This window comes from Apium graveolens, chromosome 4 (assembly GCF_009905375.1).
Source record: "Apium graveolens cultivar Ventura chromosome 4, ASM990537v1, whole genome shotgun sequence".
In the NCBI taxonomy this organism is placed as follows: domain Eukaryota; kingdom Viridiplantae; phylum Streptophyta; class Magnoliopsida; order Apiales; family Apiaceae; genus Apium; species Apium graveolens.
This window is the reverse complement of record NC_133650.1, coordinates 308,461,184-308,483,737: the sequence shown is the minus strand read 5'-3', so window position 1 is coordinate 308,483,737 and position 22,554 is coordinate 308,461,184. Positions and strand designations below refer to the sequence as shown.

At 33.1% G+C, this 22,554-nt stretch overlaps 1 protein-coding gene and 2 long non-coding RNA genes across 4 annotated transcripts; 2 read left to right on the top strand and 1 right to left on the bottom strand.

Moving 5' to 3' along the window:
* Positions 1 to 2,207: 2,207 nt before the first annotated feature.
* Positions 2,208 to 10,339, top strand: LOC141721637 (uncharacterized). Of its 2 annotated transcripts, XR_012574804.1 has the most exons (5): positions 2,208 to 2,391; positions 2,546 to 6,376; positions 8,713 to 8,802; positions 8,950 to 9,026; positions 9,558 to 10,339. It is a non-coding gene; the product is annotated as an uncharacterized LOC141721637 (long non-coding RNA). The 2 variants fall into 2 exon arrangements; XR_012574803.1 differs by having other exon boundaries at positions 8,950 to 10,339.
* A 2,301-nt stretch (positions 10,340 to 12,640) lies between these two features.
* Positions 12,641 to 13,670, top strand: LOC141721636 (uncharacterized). The gene is made up of 2 exons (XR_012574802.1): positions 12,641 to 12,826; positions 13,138 to 13,670. It is a non-coding gene; the product is annotated as an uncharacterized LOC141721636 (long non-coding RNA).
* Positions 13,671 to 13,920: 250 nt separating this feature from the next.
* LOC141721635 (diacylglycerol kinase 1-like) lies at positions 13,921 to 21,942 on the bottom strand. Its single transcript, XM_074524635.1, has 14 exons — positions 21,814 to 21,942; positions 21,650 to 21,706; positions 20,728 to 20,935; positions 20,516 to 20,638; positions 20,297 to 20,425; positions 19,669 to 19,754; positions 19,236 to 19,359; positions 18,190 to 18,238; positions 17,804 to 17,886; positions 16,637 to 16,704; positions 16,124 to 16,198; positions 15,280 to 15,367; positions 15,058 to 15,174; positions 13,921 to 14,568 (listed from the first exon to the last, which is right to left on the bottom strand). Exons 2-14 carry the CDS (start codon positions 21,694 to 21,696, stop codon positions 14,257 to 14,259), a joined length of 1,509 nt encoding a protein of 502 aa, XP_074380736.1. The 5' UTR covers positions 21,697 to 21,706; positions 21,814 to 21,942; the 3' UTR covers positions 13,921 to 14,256.
* Positions 21,943 to 22,554: the final 612 nt, after the last annotated feature.

Below are 22,554 nucleotides of genomic sequence, written 5' to 3'. Positions count from 1 at the left end.
GAAATTTTCTTGCAGCTGTTAATGTAGGTGTGGAGCCACAGCCTTTTAAGGAGGCTGTGAAGGACCCGTGATGGTGTAGTGCTATACAAAAAGAAATTCAAGCTTTAGAAGATAATGACACATGGACTATGGAGTATCTTCCTCCCGGAAAGAAAGCTCTTGGCAGTAAATGAGTGTACAAAATTAAGTATAACTCAGATGGCACAGTTGAAAGATTAAAGGCTAGACTGGTTGTTTTTGGAAATCATCAGGTGGAAGGTATTGATTATAATGAAACCTTTGCTCCTGTGGCAAATATGGTGACTGTTCGGGCCTTCTTAGCCATTGCTGCATCAAAAAATTGGGAATTAAATCAAATGGATGTTCAGAATGCCTTTTTACATGGTGATCTAGATGAGGAAGTATATATAAAACTTCCGCCTGGTTTTAAATCTTCAAATCCAGGTATGGTGTGTCGTCTTCGTAAGTCAATATATGGGTTAAGACAGTCACCTCGTTGTTGGTCTGATAAACTTATTGCAGCATTAAAAGAATATGGATTCATGCAATCTTATTCTGATTATTCACTTTTTACGTATACAAAGGGTGGTGTGCAAATAAATGTGCTCGTCTATGTTGACGACTTGATTATTTCTGGAAGTGACTCTAATGCATTAAAGATGTTTAAAGATTATCTTTGCTCTTGTTTTCCCATGAAAGATCTTGGGGTGTTGAAATATTTTTTGGGTATTGAGGTGGCTCGTAGTCCTCAAGGATTATTTCTATGTAAACGAAAGTATGCTCTTGATATTATTTCTGAAGCAGGTTTGTTGGGTGCTAAGCCTACAATTCTACCAATTGAACAAAATCATAAACTTGGTCATGCTACCGGTGCATATCTTGCGGATCCTGAAAAATATCGCAGATTTGTTGGGCGCCTTATTTATTTGGCAGTTACACTCCCAGATTTGTCATACACGGTTCATATTCTTTCTCAATTTTTACAAAATCCTCGACAAGAGCATTGGGATGCAGCATTACATACAGTTCGTTATTTGAAGGGAGCTCTGGGGCAAGGAATTTTACTTCGTTTTGATAGTGAATTATCTTTGACTGGTTGGTGCGACTCAGATTGGGCTGCATGTCCTCTTACTCAAAGATCTCTTACTGGTTGGTTGGTATTTCTTGGGCAGTTACCAATATCTTGAAAGACTAAAAAGCAACATACAGTATCTCGTTCTTCAACTGAAGCCGAATATCGTTCAATGGCAGCTATCACTTGTGAGTTAAAATGGTTGAAAGCACTTTTACTAAGTCTTGGTATACATCACAAGAAAGCTATTCCTTTATTCTGTGATAGTCAGTCGGCACTACACATTGCAAAAAATCCCGTTTTTCATGAGAGAACAAAGCATATTGAGGTAGATTGTCATTTTGTACGAGATGCTATCCAAGATGATATTATATCTCCGTTTTATGTGCATACAACTGAGCAATTGGCGGACATCTTTACAAAAGCTCTTGGAAAGAGACAGTTTGATTTTTATTTTAGCAAGTTGGGAATCTTTGATCTACATTCTCCAACTTGAGAGGGGATATTAGGAAAATATATTAAATATATATATATATATATTATATTTTAGATATTTATTATGAAATTATAATATTGTAATATTGAGGTATATATAGATAACCTCAAATACATTATGAGAGAGAGATTGTATGATTGAGTAATACAGAACACTTTTATCAATTTGTCACCGACAAAGAAGATTAATAAAGACGGATAAGGAAGATTAATAAAGACCAACGAAATATTGGTGCTTTTATTAGTGTCGCTGGAATTTAAAAAAAGAGTTCGACTACAACCTCAAAAACTTGGGTTATTTCTTGACAATTTTTAGTTAAAAACATTTATATATTGGAGGAAAGAATTAAAATTGAGATATTTAAATAAATATATTTATAAGTAAGTATTAATATTGATTATAAATATACGTATATTTAAATTTGGAATAGTACATAGCTTTATAATGTTGTAAGTTATAAAAAATTTAAATACATATATTTCATATAATTTTATAATTTTTTACTTAAAATTCTAATATTTAAATTTATTTATTTATTTAATTATATTCATATTCTATTTTACACCAAACATGACACGACCAATGCAAAAGTATATAAATACTAAATGAAACGGTTTTGTATTCGACATTTGAGTACGTTAACACGAAAGTATACGTGCAGAGGAGGGATATACACAACCCCCGTGTACACGCCGCCACGCCATGAGTAGCGTCGTCTTGCCGCATAAACGTCGAGGATTGTATGCGTACGATGATAACATGCCGGAACAAACGCCGGAGAAGCGTATGAAGAAGATTGATGATTTCCCAAAGGTGGACAGAGGTACGCGATGATTTATGTTTTAGGGTTTTTCATGTTTTTAATCTGATTGATTTGCTGCTCTAATTTACAATCAATCAATGATCTCTAATTTGTTTATATATCTGTTTATATCATATTATGAGTGAACCTAATATTGTTTTCCTTTATAATGAAGCAACTTATTGTAATGAAGCAACGACGCATCAAATTGTTGTTGAAAATGAAAAGTATGGTTTAGATTGTAAGATCTGTGGATTCGAAACTGATCACACGCAATATCAATGCCCTCAGAGACCCAAGTTTTTGAGAATGGCTTGTACTGAATGTCGTGAACCCTGCGAAATCAAAGAGCATCAAGATATGCCGATGAAGCCTAGACTCTTTTCTTGTTTCTATTGTGGTGCCCTCGGTGATCACTGGAGTAAAGACTGTCCTGATCCCATATGGAAAGATTGCGATTTCTTCTAATCACGACCACTCATTGCCATTGCAATTTCTTTTAAATCATACAACTGTCGCCATGTTCCTTTTTCTTTTAGAGGATCATCGGGTTTTTTCTATGTTATTATGTGTTTTCAGATTTGTTAAGTTAGATATTTACCTTTGTGATGATCATAAACTATATTCGTCAAGTATATATCATCAACGTCAGTAATATTCATGTTCCTTATCGAAATCATTTTTTCCCTTATGTTCATGTTCATGTGCTTGGTGCTCGATTTATATTAGGTCCCTTTTTTAATTACATATCCGGCACATGTTCATGGCCTGTTAATGATTTGCAGGAGGTATTTTTAAAAATTTTCCCTTATGGAATGCTTATTTTCTTCCCTCACATATGAAAAGAGTCCTGCTTATTTCTATTCTGCTATCTTGAACTTTTAAAGATTTGGCCTAGATATGCTATTTTGTGTTACAACTGCACTATTCTTCACTGTTAACCTCTTGACACAGTTTAAAATGTATTAGTTGTCTAGTGAAAAATAACAAACTTGAGAGTCGTTTCAAAAGTGTAGGAGACCAAATTATATGTTAGCTCCTTTTCTTTTTCAGAAATTTTATGTTTATTCTTAATACAAGTATAAAATCTTGACAAAGAGCATTGTTGGATTTAGAGTTCTACATTTTTCTTTTATCTGCTGGTCCCAAAAATCTTCTGGTTTCGTGAGAGAGCGGTGATTGTGTAAATTGTGTAAAATTGCCGGAAAAACAGTATGACACGATATAAATTATTTATTATATAAAGAGTATGAAAAAATGAGAACGGAGAAAGGGTATAATCTGGTGCTGCTATAATTTGTAGTTGAGAAAAGGTAATATGGTTTAAGTGAATTATACATAATTTCCAAAATAAAATTAGAGTTGTCTATAGTTATTTAGAAGTAGAATTATTCCGGTACAACTCTTAAATTATTAATCAGATGATACGTGAATAATATATAAACCCGACAGAGAGGATTAATAATAATTATTCGACGATTGCAATTTCTTCTAATTACCCAATATACAACCGTGAACCGTCCTTTTTCTTTCGGAGGATCGTCATGTTCTTTTTCTTTTAGAAGATCTTCGGTTTTTTTCTATGTTATTATGTGTTTTCAGATTGTTAACTTAGATCTTTGTCCCTGTCTACCTTTGTGATGATCATAAACTATATTTGTCAAGTATATATGATCAACGTTAGTAATATTCATGTTCCTTATCGAAATCATTTTTTCCCTTATGTTCATGTTCATGTGCTTGGTGCTCGAGCTTATAATTGGTCCCTTTTTTAATTACATATTCCGGCACATGTCAGTGATTTGCAGGAGGTACTTTTTTAAATTGTGTCGATGTTATGAAATGCTTATTTTCTTCCCTCACATCTGAAAAGGGTCCTGCTTATTGCTTATTTCTATTCTGCTATCTTGAACTTTCAAAGATTTGGCCTAGTTTGTTTTTTTTTATTACCCTGGTTCTGTAATATGCTATTTTGTGTTACAACTACGCCATTCTTCACTGTTAACCTGCTAACATAGTTTAAAATGTATTAGTTGTCTAGTGAAAAATAACGAATTTGAGAGTCCTTACAAAAGTGTAGGAGACCAATTATATGTTAGCTCCTTTTCTTTTTTAAGAAATTGTATGTTTATTCTTAATATTACACATAAAATCTTGATAAAGAACATTGTTGGATTTAGAGTTTTGCATTTTTCTTTTATCTGCTGGTCCCGAAAATTATCTGGTTTTGTAGGAGAGCGGCGATTGTGTAAACACAATAAAAATTGTTTATATTATATAAAGAGTAAGAAGAAAACTTGTGAAGAAGAAAGGGTATATAATCTGGTGCTGCTGTAATTTGTATATATCATGTGCTTGGTGCTCGAGTTTATAATAGGTCCCTTTTTTAGTTACATATTCCGGCACATGTTCATGGCCAGTCAATGATTTGCAGGAGGTAATTTTAAAATTTTTACCTTATGGAATGCTTATTTTCTTCCCTCACATATGAAAAGAGTCCTGCTTATTTCTATTCCGCTATCTTGAACTTTTAAAGATTTGGTCTAAATATGCTATTTTGTGTTACAACTGCACTATTCTTCACTATTAACCTCTTAAGTGAGTTTAAAACGTATTAGTTGTCTGGTGAAAAATAACAAACTTGAGAGTCGTTTCAAAAGTGTAGGAGACCAATTATATGTCAGCTCCTTTTCTTTTTCAGAAATTTTATGTTTATCCTTAATACACGTATAAAAACTTGATAAAGAGCATTGTTGGATTTAGAGTTTTACATTTTTCTTTTATCTGCTGGTCCCGAAAATCTTCTGGTTTTGTGAAAGAGCGGCGATTGTGTAAAATTGCCAGAACGACAGTATGACACATATAAATTATCTATATTATAAAAAGAGTAAGAAAAAATGAGAACGAAGAAAGGGTATAATCTGGTGCTGCTAAAATTTGTAGTTGAGAAAGGGTAATATGGTTCATGATGTGGAACACGGGGATTATACATTTATTATTGATTCATATTATGTCTATGCATAGAGATAAGTTAATTTTAAATTGTATCTTATTTAGTAGTTAAAGTATTATATATAATTTCTAATATAATATAAATTACAGTTGTCTATAGTTATTTAGTAGTAAAATTATTCCAGTACATCTCTCTTAAATAATTGATTAGATGATACATGAATAATATAAACCCGACAGAGAGGATTAATAATAACTTGCACTGCTGAACTAGAACAATAGCAGGAAAACTCTGTATTAGATATTTAGATCCATAGCAATTATATGTTAGCCCTTTCTCTTTTTCTTTTAGAGGATCATTCGTTGTTTTCTTTGTTATTATGTGTTTTCGGATTCGTTAAGTTAGATTAAGCAGGTCTCCAATATTTACTCTCTTGATTTTGATGATGATCTTAAACTCTCTTTGACCCTCTTTACTTTTGTGATTATCATAAACTCTATTTGTCAAGTATATGTAATCAACTTGGGTTAGTAATATTCATGTTCCTTATCCAAATCATTTTTTTCCTTATGTTCTTGTTCATGTGCTTGGTGCTCAAGTTTATAATTGGTCCCTTTTTTAATTACATATTCTGTCACACTTCCATCTTACTTGACTAATAACAAGTAACAGAAAGGCATTAGCAGCAGCAGCCTGCGAGCAATCATATGCCAAGAATTCCTGACATTCTCAGCCTGTGAAGAAACCGTTAGACCAGTCATCCCCAATCTTTCCTTGAAAAGGATTTACAGAGGAAAGGATCGGTGGAATGGGTTAACATGGTTCTATCAAACTTATGGAAGGTTTATAAGCCAGGACTTGAGTGTTGGATCCTCGGGGTTGCTTCAGATGGTCATTGATGATTTTTAGAAATGTGATCAAGTAGAGAGGGTTGAAATAAAACATGTGATAAAGTAGAGACGGTTGAACTGAAACAGTTTTATTTGGGAGATGGGCCATTATCTTCCGAACGCAGAACCTCACGGTTCATGGCATGTCAATGATTTGCAGGAGGTACTTTTTAAAATTGTGCCGATGTTATGGAATGCTTATTTTCTTCCCTCACATCTGAACAAAGTCCTGCTTATTTTTATTCTGCTGTCTTGAACTTTTAAAGATTTGGTCTAGTTTGTAGTTTTTTAATTACCCTGGTTCTATCATATGCTATTTTGTGTTACAACTAACCATTCTTCACTGTTAACCTGCTAAAGAGTTTAAAATGTATTGGTTGTCTAGTGAAATATAACAAGCTTGAGAGTCGTTATCACTATTTTGTAGTTGAACTGTGTTCTGAACATATGTATTGCACTACCATGTTATTGTTGTATTATTTGGTATCATTGGGCATATTAAACAACTTTTGTGTGTGTTTTGGAGGCTGACATTTATAACGTTTGTTAAAATATGACCAAGGGAAGGCTAGACGTGCCCTAAAACAGAAGTAAATGGTTTGTTCCAAATACTAGATTCACACAAGGAATTATGTCTCGTGCTACCTCTATGTCTCTAAACTTTTTCCATCCCTTGCTGCTTATTTTTTGTATTCTGCACAATAATCTGTTCAAGAACACCTATGTTTAATGGAGCATGCTCCGAAGAAAAGAGCACAACCGAAACTAATTATCACTAAAGTTGTTGTAGAAAAATGGAGAATGTTAAATTGTCGCCAAATTTCGCATGGTGGTCTATCACGTGAAATGTGAATAATTACTTAAAATTGTCTCTTAATTTATGTCAATAATCAAAACTGATTGATTAGATGCTAAAATCTCATCTTTCAAATTTCTTATAGTGGCTGCCAACCAGCATAAATGACTTTGATTTAAATTATAATATAAGCCTTTTCTTTCTTTGGTTTAAATAATAGGATTTTGTTTGTCATGTATAAATTGGATTTGGAAGAATCTCGTTCCAAAGCTATGATTATTTGATTGACCTTGTATTAGCTTGATGTGCTCCTTGATGGCTTAAAATGCTTTTTACATTTGCGGAGTCTTGTGTAGTTGGAGATGAGGTATGGCCAAGGTTATCACGGCGCCAAGTTGAACGCCCGAGTACCTTTGTGAAGACTAGTCGATAAGTCGCCCGACTAGTCGTAAAAAGTCGAAAAAATGTTCATTATACATATAATTACTTTATTTAATATATAATATAATTGAACATGTTAGTTTTATAATTTAAATCAAAAGTAATAGAATAGCTAGTTCAAAATATGTACGGTACACCACAATTATTATTATGAAGACCCCAAGCCGGGTTACGAGACTCTTGGGCGACCTTCACGTCAACTAGTCGACGACAAGTCGGGCTTCGAGACTCTCGGTGTCTGAGTACCTTCGCGTCGACTAGTCGCTGACTAGTCGTCTTCCTGATAACAATGGGTATGGCATGCTCACATAGTCAAGTTGCACATTAAGTTATCACTGCTTATCTGCTGATGTTGTTTTCTATTTATTTTTATGCGATTAAGTTTGTTTTTACCCATCCTTACTGATGTAATTTAGTATTTCTATAATTGCTATCGGCATCAAATTTTTTTTGTCACTGTTTCTAGGTTTAATAATTATTATGTTATAATATGTTGTTGATTCGAGATATTTAATTTCTTAGAACTGCCGCCAACTTGTTATTTGGTCAAAAAAAGTGTATTTTCTAACTTTTGTGATTGTACCAGGAGCAAGAAAACGGGTATCTTAACTCAACTCCTAGGATTAGTAGAAAACTAGGATTTGTTGTTGCTTAGTAAACTTGATTATTGTGTAAGTCTTATTATTATGTTGTAATGTTACTTGTTTCAACTAGATTATTACGTTGCAGGAACCATATTTAGACATGTCTTGTACCAGGATGAATAATAAAGACTGTCCTGATCCAATTATCGACAAATACGATTTCTTCTAATTCCTCCAGTTTAGTATAGACCCCCCCCCCACCTCAACCCAATGTAGGACCGACGACATGTTCTTTTAGATGATCATTGGGTTTTTCTTATGTTATTATTTGAAATTTTCGACTATTACCTTTGTAGATGCTAGAAAGCTCTCTTGGATATTTCCTGGAACCAATTGTTTCAAATTTTTTTCTTTTTTTACTATTGTAAGTGAAATGAAACTTCCTGCATGTTCTTCTGTTAGAGCTGATCAAATTTTCGTTTGCTACACTTGTCGAGGTTCATAGGATTTAAATCAACTTAATCTAGATAGTGATTGGGTAGTGAAACCATTCAGATAACAACATCATGACTTCATCACCACAAAAAATGTTCAAATTATCTGGCACTTACAGAAACAAAAGACAAGTTTTGCGTTCTTCCTTTTGAATATATATTATTTATATTTACTGTCTTTCAGGAAAGCAGGACCCTTATGTTATTCTAAGATTGGGAGATCAAGTACTACGTAGTAAAAAGAACAGCCAGAGAATTGTCATTAGTTCTCCTGGTAAGCCAATCTGGAATGGATGACAATCTTGTCATTTAGCCTTCGTGCGTGGTTAAGCATGCAAAGATTTTCAAAATTTAAATTTCAGTTTTAGTCTTACATCTAATAAAACCTGACTTGGGCATGACTTTCCTATGTTGGTTGCAGACATTAGAAAACAAAAGATGTGCGTACGAGTTAATGACTCTCTTGGCTTTGCAGATCTGAGTATAGAAACATGAGAGGTAAACTTCTACTCCTCTAGATGGAAGAAAATGGTTCCCTAAACCTGCATGATGTGTAGTTTAGTGACTTTAGAATATATTTAAACCTAAAAATTAGTTTAAGGTGTGAAACATTTTTGAAACTATAGAGAAGGGTGGAAGCCCAACTTTCATAATGTGCAAATCATACACTGAGCAGAAAGTACTCTTTGTAGGTTCCAAGTAAAAAAAGTTAAGATGGCTTTTCGCTGAGAGTTTGGTTTGTCTAGAATGTCTGAGTGTGTGAACACAGAGTCCTACGTTGCTCTTGGGCTAATAGTGGAGCTTAAATTGTTTTTTTTGCTAATTAATTACACGTGCACACACCAACCTTTTGTTGACAGTGGAGCTTAAATCCACTGTATTCTACATTCGGTTCTACTAATAATAAATGTTATACTGTGTTGTTTTCTCTTAAAATTTAAAGCTTCACTACAAGTGTTGCTAATTTATAAAATTAAGTTTGAGGTTCAGAAATTGAAATGCAGTAGCTTTTTGTAATTTATTTTTTAGACTGCAAGTTTTTGCTGTTCAAGGGCTGCATATTGCTTGAAGCCAATACCCTCAAACTAAAACCACACGCGCAAAGGATCAGTACTTTAGAAACCAACTATCTCTTTTCATGTTCTAGATTATCTTATTTGTGAGATTTTGAATCTTCATGTTCTAGATTATCTTATTTGTGAGATTTTGAATCTATGTCGTACGGCTCCTTTTGGGTTTATGGTGTTTGATTTCGAATCGGAAACTTTCTTTCCATGTGCTAATATTGTTTATAGAATTACAGTAACTGTATAATTTACCCATTCTTTTACCTTTCACTCATTTTATTCTCCTGGTTCTCCTTAGATTTAAAAATGAATGTACTCCCTCTGTCCCATTTAATTCTATACATTATTATTTCAATGCTCATTTAAAACATAATTTCATAATATTTTTTTTAATTTTTTTTTCCCGAATAAAAGTTTTATTACAAGTATAGTTTATTACAAGTAAAGCATAGCTGTTCTAGTCCCATATTTCTCAAGCATGGCTATTCTATTATTTCTTTGAGATCACTTGGTCCTCACACCTCCACCTTTACTAACAAGTCTTTTTCATGCCTCCAAGTGGAAGCCATTATTCTCATTATCAGGACCAAAGCAAATATGTAGAAAACATAAAAAAAATTTAGCAATCGCAGATGTTCATGTTAACCATTGAAGTTGCCGAAAGTGTTTTGAGTAAATGTGCAAAAATCTGCAGGTTCCACAGATACACAGTAGTTCGAAATAGTATTTTCGAATTTTTTATGATAACGGAATATTGTAAGTTTTATGTTTTTTTTAATATTGTTAGTTTTATGTTTTTTTTTTATTTTTCTTGTACTTGTCCAATTTAGTTTATCAATTTTTAATTTATAGTAAACGAATATAATGCTAAAAATTGAAAATGTGGAAAATTAAAAAAATGAAATTTTATAGATTTTTCGTTACCTATAAAAAAATATAAATAACTCAGCCCTGGAATGTTAAACATTTTTTGCGTAACAAATAAAAAAAATAACTTCTGTCACCTGCAACATTGTTTCATTGTGGCTACGGCTAGTGCAATGAAATATTGCAGTAGGTGGCTTTTTAACCACCCGCCACAATACGCATTGCGGGATCAATTTTTATTATTATTTTGTCCTTATTTGTTTTTTTTAAATTAAAAATTGTTTATAAAAAAATATTTAATTTTTAACTCATTATACAATTGATAATAAATGAGAAGTAGTAATAAAATTGGAAAATATATAACAAATGGTTGTTAAAATTAATTATATATTTTCTAACTCCGTTATTATCGGAAAAAAATTAATTCATTAAAATATGATTTTTTTTGTTATTTTAGAAATTAAATAAAAATAGGCCTCCTGCCGCATTGTTTCATTAGGGCAGTACCTCCCGCAATGTCTAGCAATACTCCATTCATACATTTCAGTTACTATCTTCGGTTTTTTATTTTTTTCATTAAAACTAATATTTTAATAATTTTTCTGATCATATATCTAATTTATTTTTAAATTTTTAACTCATTATAATTGATAATAAATGGGAAGTAGTAATAAAATTAGAAAATATATAAAAAATGATTGTTAAAATTAATTATATATTTTCTAACTCTGTTATTATCGAGAAAAAAAATTAATTCATTAAAATATGATTTTTTGTTATTTTAGAAATTAAATAAAAACAAGTCTGCGGCTGCATTGTTTCATTGGGGCAGATGCACAAAAAGCACACCGGGCCGGACTTTATCCGAACTTTAAAAAACCCTGATTTTTTAAAAAAAATAGATCGGGCCGGGCTACTTAAAAATCGGGTCGGGCTTCCTAAGAAATATAAGACCCGTTTTAGGCCCGTGGGTCCGGCCGAATCAGGCTTTATCCGAGCTTTTTATTTATATATTAAAATTTTTTTTTAATATTTTATAACTCGAATTATAAGTAGTTTAAATAACAGAGAAAATAATATCTTGATATATTAGATAGAGTAGTTTAGATATCGAAATAAATAATTATTTTTAATATAATATATAAATAATTATATATACTTTAATTGTTTCTAATATTATGATATATTATTTTAAAAATCATAAAAACTATTGTATATTTTCAAATTTTATATAAAAAATTGGTTTTTTAATCGGGCTTTTCAAAAAGTCCGGGTTTTACTGTCACTAATTTTTCATCTTATGTGTTATACTCCCTCCGTCCCAACCATTTGTATACAAATGGTTCGGACACGGATGACAAGACATATTACTAAAATAGTGTTACTTTTGGGAATTTTGGTAAGATAGTGGGATGAGAGAGAAGGAAAAAGTATAATTTAGTGAGAAAAAAGTATAAAGGTGAATAAAGTGGTGGGACCAATCAATATTTAATGGATAAAGTGAGTGTAGTGGGAGTAAGCAGTGGATGTAGTTGATTTTTATATTATTAAATTTTTATTATTTTTGGTAAATTTGAAATGTATAGAATTGAATAGGACATTCAAAAAAGGAAAGCGTATAGAAATGAATGGTATCCCAAAAAAAAATTATACTATCGAACCGGTCTAAAAGAAAATTAAAATCAAAAGATAATTCGTTTGTAAATATAATGGTTTAGGATAAAAGAAAACAATATATAATAATCATCCGGGGTTTAAACAAAATTACACTATTAATACAAGCTAAAAACGAAATAGTAAATACTACTTTCGCTTTTAAAATTATCCTATTGAAAATTTTGTGTTTGTATTTGAAATACAAGACTAAAAAATACACGAAAACGAAATACACAATCAAGATGTAATTTCGATTTTATGTATATCATTTTGTACAAGGCACGACAAGAGATACATGAAATATATATTTAAACTTGGAATGGTACGTAGTTTTATAATGTTGTAAGCTATAAAAAATTTAAATGCATATATTTCATATAATTTTGTAATTTTATTATATTTATATTCTTTTTTTTTGAAAGCATTATATTTAAATTATATTTTATACAAAACACGACACGAACAACCCGAAAGTATATAAATACTGAATAAAACGGTTTTGTATTCGACATTTGAGTACACAGGAGTATACGACGGGTGTACATAGAGGGATATACACAGCCCCCGCATGTACACGCCGCCACGCTATGAGTAGCACCGTCTTGCCGCATAAACGTCGAGGATTGTATGCCTACGATGATAACATGCCGGAACAAACGCCGGAGAAGCGTACGAAGAAGATTGATGATTTCCCAAAGGTGGACAGAGGTACGCGATGATTTATGTTTGAGGGGTTTTCATGTTTTTAATCTTACAGTGAATCAATAATCTCTAATATATTCATTAATTATGAGTTAACCTAATACTGCTTTCCTTTATCTTATTTTATCTAAATTTCCGGGAGTACTTGCTTACTTTTCGGTTAGATAATATACTTTCAATGAACGAAAGAAACTCTGTTTTTCCGGATTCTCGACTCTGTCCCTCCGGTTTGTAATCGTGATATTTATATCAATGGAATTTTTCCTGACAAAATAAATAAATATTGCTTTCCTTTATCTTATATTTTTGGGGGAAAGCAACGAAGCTGGGAATTGTTGGTAAAGAGTTTGGTGAATATTGTGAGATCTGTGGATGCGAAACTGATCACTCGCCATTGGACTGCCCTGTGAAATCAAAGAGCATCAACATCTGCCGAAAGAGCCTAGAATCTTTTCTTGTTTCTATTGTGATGCCCTAGGTGATCACTGGAGTAAAGACTGTCCTGATCCCATATTCGACGATTGCGATTTCTTCTAATGTGATGCCCTTGGTGATCACTGGAGTAAAGACTGTCCTGATCCCATATTCGACGATTGCGATTTCTTCTAATGTGATGCCCTTGGTGATCACCGGAGTAAACACTATCCAGATCCATTGTTCGACAATTGCAATTTTTTCTAATCACCCAATATACAACCGTGAACCGTCCTTTTTCTTTTAGAGGATCTTCAGGTTTTTTTTCTATGTTATTATGTGTTTTCAGATTGTTAACTTAGATCTTTGTCCCTGTCTACCTTTGTGATGATCATAAACTATATTTGTCAAGTATATATGATCAACGTCAGTAATATTCATGTTTATGTTCATGTTCATGTGCTTGGTGCTCGAGTTTATAATTGGTCCCCTTTTTAATTACATATTCCGGCACATATTCATGGCCTGTCAATGATTTGCAGGAGTTCTTTTTTTTTTAAGTATATTAGACATTTTCCTATATAAATTACAGTTGTCTATAGTTATTTAGAAGTAAAAATTATTTCAATAAATCTCTGTTAAATAATTGATTAGATGATACATGAATAATATAAACCCGACAGAGAGGATTAATAATAAGTTGCAATGCTGAACTAGAACAGTAGCAGGAAAACTCTGTATTAGATCCACTGTAATGTACATTCACACAATATCTTCAGAATTTAACAACTGAAAAAAAATGCTGCAATGTACTGACATAAACTCAGACTGTCATATATTCACAAAAAAACCCCGGTGTTAGTATATATACCAGACGCAGAAGCCAGAGCTAGCCATAACTTTACTTTGATGTGTACTGGCATCAGGCATCAGGCATTAGGCGTCAGGCGTCAGCTACCCGGAGGAGAGAACTTCATAGAGAGACACACATGGACAAGAAGCTATGACAAACAACAGGCCGTCTAGCTGCTATGATCGTCTGAAATTTTAAAAGTATTAGCCGCACCTAATTTCTTCCTTTCTTCACGGTTCTCAAACTCTTCACTGTCAAAATTACGGTCAACCTCAGATGCGTAGGATAACGGAGGAGGTGCACACATGTTTTTTGATCGGCAATGTGGGGTCGTAAGAACGGTGACCTGACCAAAGTGAGAAATTTCAAGAACAAAAGTGTCATCATTAACAGGGAGGGGTTGTTTCCACGGCTCTCCATCAATCCTCATGTATGTGTGTTCAGCTGCACCCTTGTTGAACTCGAAGTGTATCCTATTTGCCTAAGTTTAACATTAAAAAAAAACAAGTTTCATAAGCAAAAGTATAAAAGAGTGATACAAAGAACTCCATGCACACAGACTAAAGTAAAAACTTCAGTTCCACGTAATCCCTCTTGTAATTGATATACTACTGCCACAACTGCTCCAGCTTTTTCACCCACCCTTATACCTCTAAAACAACAGTATTCATGTCAATATAACAAAATGAACATGTAAAGAACATATACATAGAACTGGATGTTTAGCTTGGTTAAAACCCAGCTAAGCTAAGTTGATGTGCCATTTAAAACAGTGTTTTAAAATAAAAAATCTCTAAAGGTTGGACAACAGGAAACATTGTGCAGACCTTCACTAATAATGTTACTAACTTAGCATGTCTATTCCGGATAATTAACTTCATTCACAGAACTCAATGCTGAACTATATTAAACCAGAGTACACTCCAACAAAGTCAAACCATGATCTCTTAAGAATCTAAGTTGTCTCTACCTGTGCAAGACGAGTGCCATGCCCTTTCGGTGCAAGCAAAACTAGCCCATGCCAAGCATTTCGGAAACCAACAATCTCAATAAGCCCATCATCAACATAAGGAGGAGTCAAATCTCTCTGTTAAAAAAATATTAGAGAACATAAGCAAATAGCGAGGATATGCATTATGCAGACCAGACACACTGTTATTTTCACATTGTTTAACCAGAAGATGAAACTAACAGAAAAAAGTCTTCTTCCTGATGGTGTTCCCCAAGGATTGAATCCACCAGAAAAGCTGGGTAAATTAAGACAAACAATAGACCTGATGCTGCACATAAGACAATATGTATTAATCAAATTATTAAATTATCAAAATCTACATGGACACAGTTTTAGATGAAAGCCTCGGCAAGTAAAGTCGTCAACTTTAGACGGGGTCCTGAAAAGTTGTGTTAAACAAGACTGGTATTGTGTATTGTTAAAGTAAAACTACTGTGACTAGTTCTATAACATGTACAGAAAATCGGGCTATCTTAATATTTTAAGATACAAATGCACAGTCTGAAATTAAGGCATTCTTATAGTTTGTCAAAAATCTGCACTTTGTACTTATATTATCACCTCTATCTGGTTAAAAAATAGAACATATAAAACTTGATGATTTCGCAGACTATGTTCTAGCATTTAATGTAATCTAGGCTTTTTTGATTTTAACTGAATAGAGTAAGCCTTCTGTTAACTATATGATCCTATTGGGCCTTTCTCTAACACCTTAAGGTTTTAGATAGATGAGCTGGTTACTCAACATGGTATCAGAACTTAGGCTGGACACTAAAGGCAATCAACAGCCTGATCAACAATCATCACGTAGTCTAAATTTATCAAGTCCCAAAGAAGTTTACAGCTATATTTGAATTTAAGCTGATGGTAACAGTCCTACTGATGGTAAAATAAATTTAAGTGGGGAATACTAAAGCCAAGTGTTTATAAAATTTGCAACAGCTGCAAATCTTATATGAATTACGAGTTTTAAAGGTCTAGTTCATGGAATGACATGTGTAGTGAAGTTGAATTATCAAGATACCTGCTAGGTATGTGGAGGTCTTCCCAGTGACCTGATCTTCTCATGACCCTAACTTTTGCCATCTGTGAGATATTTCTGTGATAAACAAATTGTCTGTCGTCATAATATTTAGCAGATGATCAAATAACTGTAAAACTATAATACACGTTTGATGATTAAACCTAACATAGTGAAAAAGAAACATAACTTTAAAAAACAACAAACTTATTTATGGTATTTATACAGTTGGAGGACTACAGTTTGATGAATATACATCAAACTTATTAACATTGCATATTGAGTAAGGGAGTTGGTCCCTGACAAGCGATTGTTTGCAACAAACTATACAGGCTTATTAAGAACGGATAGGTGAAGACCCTAAAATGTTGTTTTCAAGCGTCGATACGGTTATTGTGCCCCCAGCATTCACATGAAAAATCCAGTTTAACCCTATCTGTCTTAATAACTGCGGACAGTAGGTTGCAACAATCACTTGCCAAGGACCAGGACCTATCAAGTAAATGGCATCGTTACCTTGAAGATGGATGAAAGAGGGAAGCACAATACCAACCCTGTGATAACCCGAGCTTTGCATATGTGCTCTGATAAATAATGCAAGAAATGAAACAGTTTAAGAATTAATTTTTTACGAACAGTTTTTGATTCGAATTTACTAATTACAATCTGTAAGAAAATAATTAATACCATTGATGTATTTATCCTAGATGCGTCAATTTTACTAATTACAATATGAAAGAAAACATAACTGATTTAGCTGCAAAATGGAATATAACTAAGCGGTCGGAATAACCCATGTACTGATGTACATCATACATTCATGTTATATACATGCCTACAGAGCAGGCCTAGACTTAAGAACAAATTCCTGTGGCGATTAAGCAAAGTGTTGTGTACCTAATCTAAATCCAGTAAGGCTCTTCAATAGTAATTATACGACTTGCAACAGCTTCATTTGGCAACTCCCAAAATGACGATTTTGATTGGTAAATAGAATAATTACAGATTTTAACTTCAGTAAAGTTTGGTGAAGTAACAAGGGAGGCATGAATCAATATTATATCCATTTGCTCGGGTATGACATCAAGAAAAACAAATGATCTGTAGAACAGTAATTCGGTTTAAAAGACAGCAGTATACTAATTTTTCAATGTGGAACAAGCTGAGCAAGAATGATATTTATGCTTATCTTAAAGGGAAGTGGTAAGACATAAAAAGGTTTGGTAGGATAAATTTTGTAGAAGTCTCCTCTATCAAGTTCTTGATCTAAGGTAATTTGATTTTGTGGCTATGTATGATCTTGCATGTCAACCTATTAAGTACCATTATCAGTAGGACGCTTAAAAGCACACAATTTTCTCAATTGGAGGACAACTACATTTAATCCTCTCTTCGGTTTTGTGAGAAAGAAAATATGTACTTCTTAACAAAAAACTATTTATCCTATCCCTAAAGAGTGAAGTAATTTAAATCATTAAAAAAAATTCTATATTCGCTTAATAAGGCTCTCTCAGGTTTGATGTCCAGCCTTAGTCTCATCAAGTGTGCAATTTCACTTAAAGGAGAACACCAAATTATAAAAATGTTCGTTATCTGCGAAGGAAATGAAACAACTATACTAGAGTAAGTACGCACACACACAATATATATATATATATATATTACTGGTAGATATCTAAAAACCTGATTCACTAGCTGATTTCTAAATTTTTCTGGATGTAACTTCCTCTCGCTATGAAATGCATATGACACTTGGGCATCCATTCCTGAAAAAAAAGGGAAGGTAAATTAAAACAAACAATATGAACTTGAAAGCAACATGCCCTCAGAGGTATCTGATGACACTGTGAGCTAAATTTGAAGCCCAGTTGTTGTCATGACACCCTGGCGTTGAGGGATTAGTAAGGTGTGTCAGGACACCATGGAAAAAGTCGTCTGTTTGTAATACAAGGTTCACAGTACATATTTGCTAGCAAAGTCCTTGTTAATCATATGTATTGAATCATTAAGGTCTTTGTTAATTCGAACAAAAAAGAGGTGTTTAACAAAATGATATGAAAATCTCTTACCCATGCTGAAATAGTTCCAAAATCCCCCACGGAATGTGTGAAAGCCATCCTGATGAGGGAAAAAAATAATGTAAGCACAAACCAGGATTATGTGCATGAAGAAAGAAAAAAGCTTGTTCTGTGACTAGAAACAGTGTCAACAGAGAGTACACAACTAACCGTCGAAAGTAATTCCATATTTGACTGATAAGATTTAATAAATTAAAGAGTTTTTAGCAGAAAGTATTGTGCAAGATTAGGCTGCCACTGAATCTTCAAGGGCATATAACTACAGTATGTCACTTTTAGTTCTGATGGATTTTTTATGTAAATGTTCTGGCCTCTAAAGTTAGTGGCAGAAAGTATTTAAACTAATTTAATCGTAGCAGGAGAGTTAATTTAAAAAGCCCTAGAAACAATATGGAAACAATATAGAAGACTTTGAAAGCCCAAGTAATAAGTTTTATTTGTTATCGTTCAATTTAGAATCAAGATCTCTGTTTTTCTATGACCTTCTGGTTTGATTTGGATTAGAAAGTAGATTGTTTATTATAAAAGTGAACTTCTTCTTGTAATTTATGGAGAGTTTTATTATTTATTATACTGTTTAATTTGATTGAGTGGAGGAAGTGCACCGACAGGGTTGAGGATAGGGATCAGAGGTAGCTAGATTTAGGATTAGTGTCTCTGCTACCAAATGACATGGAAGCAGGGAAATATAAGGTCTATGGTAATAATTACGAAATCCTCTCGCAAAAGAAACTTTATCAACATTATATTATTCTCGCATAATTAATGTCTTCCTATATTACAAGATCAGGTTCCTGAATTAAAAAAAAACAAACTTCTGCTCTGATCCAAAATAAATTCTAAAAGATAACAGATAAATAGAAATCGATTGATAGATAACCAATAAAACCAATTAATTCGGCTTCCACAGCCTTACTTACTGTTCACAATTTTTCTTAGGTTTATAAATTAGATATCCTGCATCATTGATTAGCATCAGAAAAATCAATATGTCATGGTAACTCAACGGAAAGGAAAAGGAGTGAAGTGACAATTACAGTACTCAAAATGTCTGAATGGGACACACGATGAACGGCATGCAAAGAATGTGGTAGTTCAAGCGGAGCATTTGGATCACAAGATCCTTGCTCAGGAACCTTCATACGCATGAGAACATGCCAACTGAAACAGAAAATGAAACAGCAATTTAATATACACAACAGGAACTAATAAACAAGAACCCATGATGTGCCATACTAATTAGATAACATCGAGAGCCCGTGTCGAACACTTGACACTTGCATAGGTATGGACACTCGACAGTTTGTTAGGGTAAAAAACATGTAAAATTTTTCAATATATTGTTGAGTCTGACACTTGGACACATATATGTCGGACCTCCAGCAGGTCTAGGTAACATAGGTCTAAAGACGCTAATCAATATAAGTGTAAATTCTAAAAGTCAACGCATGAGACTGATTACATCTTTACCTGTCAATTTTCATCTCTCTTGCATTGTTGACCTCAACCAAGAATGCTTTTACAGAGTTAGAGTCTGTACCAGGATTCTTCTTTCCCTGTAAGCAAAAATATTTACTTATGTTTCACCGCAGACATTATATTCTAGTACTTATAAAATATGTGCTAAACACTAAAGGAACATGAGCACATTTGATTTGAAACCATTGATTGTCAAGAAGAATATTTTTTGCTTGCTTCTTACAAAATCAGTGATGAGACCAAGGAGAAACTTAAGAAAAAGCAGGGGTATGTCCACCGATGAAATCTCGGATAGTGAACTTTAACTACTTCAGATAATTATTATGTACAATTTTCCAAATATATTCCAATTACTTCCCAATATTAAGACAAGTTACACTTCTTTCTTACTTAATTTTGTTTAATAGGCCAATTCAAATCGTACACGACTACCCAGTCACAATTATGATCTACAAACTGAGCATATAAGCAGATAGGTTAGTATTTCATGATATCCAAAAGTTAGTGGTGTTGTAATATAATAACACAGAGGTCAAACTGCAAAAGAAAATATTATTAATTAGTTTTTCTCGTAATCAAGCCTTGTAGAGATAAATAATATACTGAAAGTGCATCCTACCCAACCAAAAGAAAATGAGATATTATTTCCAGTCCCCAGTGGCATAGTGGCAACTGGTGGAGGCTGAGCTAGCTTTAGATCAGAAAGCACTCCGAGAAGCCAACCAACTGTGCCATCCCCACCTGCAACCTATTAATTAGCAATGTTCAGAAAAAATTGAAAAAGGGGGACAATGTGAAGGTCTTAGACGAACATAATACATATATACAATCGACTAACTATTAATCTCAATTTCATCTGGACTTCTGCTGATACGATATCAGAATTTTGTTTGTGCTTCTCCAAATTGAGATAAAGTTGGTGCAGTACCAATTCAGGGGCCTTTACTCCCAAATCGATCACCTAAGAAACATATGCATAAGAGCTTCTATAATCAAGTGTGAAATATCCAGGAATGACTATATATAGAAAAGTATGACAACAGGTGAAACCTGGTTTTCATTTAAAAGGGAACGATATGTGACTAGGAGTTCTGCTCCCAGCTGACCACCACTTCTGGAGTTTACGAATATCATCACAGGACAGGAAGGAACATAAGAGACTTTTGTTATGTCTGATCCAGGTACAAGTATGTAATCAGGTATAATGTAGTCTTTTAAGAAGTCATCCGCTCCGGAACCATCAATCACCATTGTTTCACTGCAGCAGTTTAGCATTACAAGTGAGTCTAAATTTTGAAATTCATGTGAAGGTAATCAGTTATCGTAATCAACAACTTATGTCATTGCTTTAGCTATGAAGAAAATAATTATAGACATGAAAGAAAGTGATTTTAACTAGAGTAAACTAAACTTATTTGACTAGTAACATCTTCTGTACATTTTGTCCATTGAATATGCTTCCTAGAGTCAGGCAGTTATGTGAAAATGCTAACTGGTTAAACCTACAAAACGGTAACAACAATTTAAATTCATCGCAATAGCTAAGCCGATCTAAACAGGGTGTATGTAGCTAAATTGTTAAATGCTGGAGATGTCAAAGTGCAAAATAGGTTCACAGAAAATTGGTTCACGCATATCAATAATGTGCGCGTAGATGTGCACGAACATTTACATATTAGGTTACAAACACAGTACACTAAGCAAAGAATTATCGTGCTTCGGAAATCCGTTACATCAAAAGCAAATTAAACTCTCATAGTAATTCTCCTTAACCAAAACATCTACTCAAGTCCAACTTGATCAAACAATACAGAAAAGCTTCGATAAACAGATATCAACTCACTTTCACAAGCATAAGCACAAACATGTTGAAAATAGTTACAATTTTCGAGAAATAAACGGATCAACTAATTTATTCAATTCGTTTATTAGAAAATTATAAAAGCTAAAAGAATGAGTTGAATTTGAGTACCTTGCAGCAAAACAAGTGGAACAAGTTAGCTTCAAATCTTTGGCCATGAATAACAACCTGTGCAAGAGTTTTAATCAACATAAAATATTAATTTCTTAAAAAATACTATAAATTTATTGAATTGTAAAAGTGCGAGAAGATCAGTTTGTGCAAAGGATATATACTTGTACTCGATCACAATTCACATCGATTCTGAGAGAGAGAGAGATAGAGAGATAGAGAGAGAGAGGTTGCTTAGAAATTTGAAATTTTCGAAAAAAAGCAAGTGACGGTTTTAGATTAACCAGTTTTGTTATTGGGGGAGATATTGGAACTAATAGAAGGACGCCACGTAAGCAAGAAAATGGGCGTTGTATATTTTGTTAGTTAAGCAGCTGATTCTAGAGGCGCCAAAGTTAACTGTCGGAGTTTCTCTCTACCAAAATACTCCCTCCGTCCCGTTGAATTTGGTTTCCGTTCGGAGATTAGAAAAAAAATATAATTTAGTGAGAAAAGTTAAGAAAAAAGTTAGTAAAATGGTGAAACTGATCAATTTATAATGTATATAGGGAGTGTAGTGGAAGAAAGTAGTGGATGTGAGTTAATGTAGTTGATTTTTATATAATAAAATTTTAATATTTTTGGAACATGCAAAATTGAGTAGAATATTCAATTTTTTTATGGAAAAAAGAAAATAATCAGTCCACTTTCTTTTAGTATTATAGAATAAAAAATACGTGGAACTATCTTTTTAATGAGCCTTAAAATATGTGAAATAAATTAAATGAACAACTGACAAGTATCATGGGACGAAGGGGGTAATAAAAAAGAATTTTACTCCCTCGTCCCGATTTTCTTGTCCACTATTTTCATTACAGCTTGACCCAAAAATAATACGTGAATAGAAGGAAAGTATAAGGTTCCAT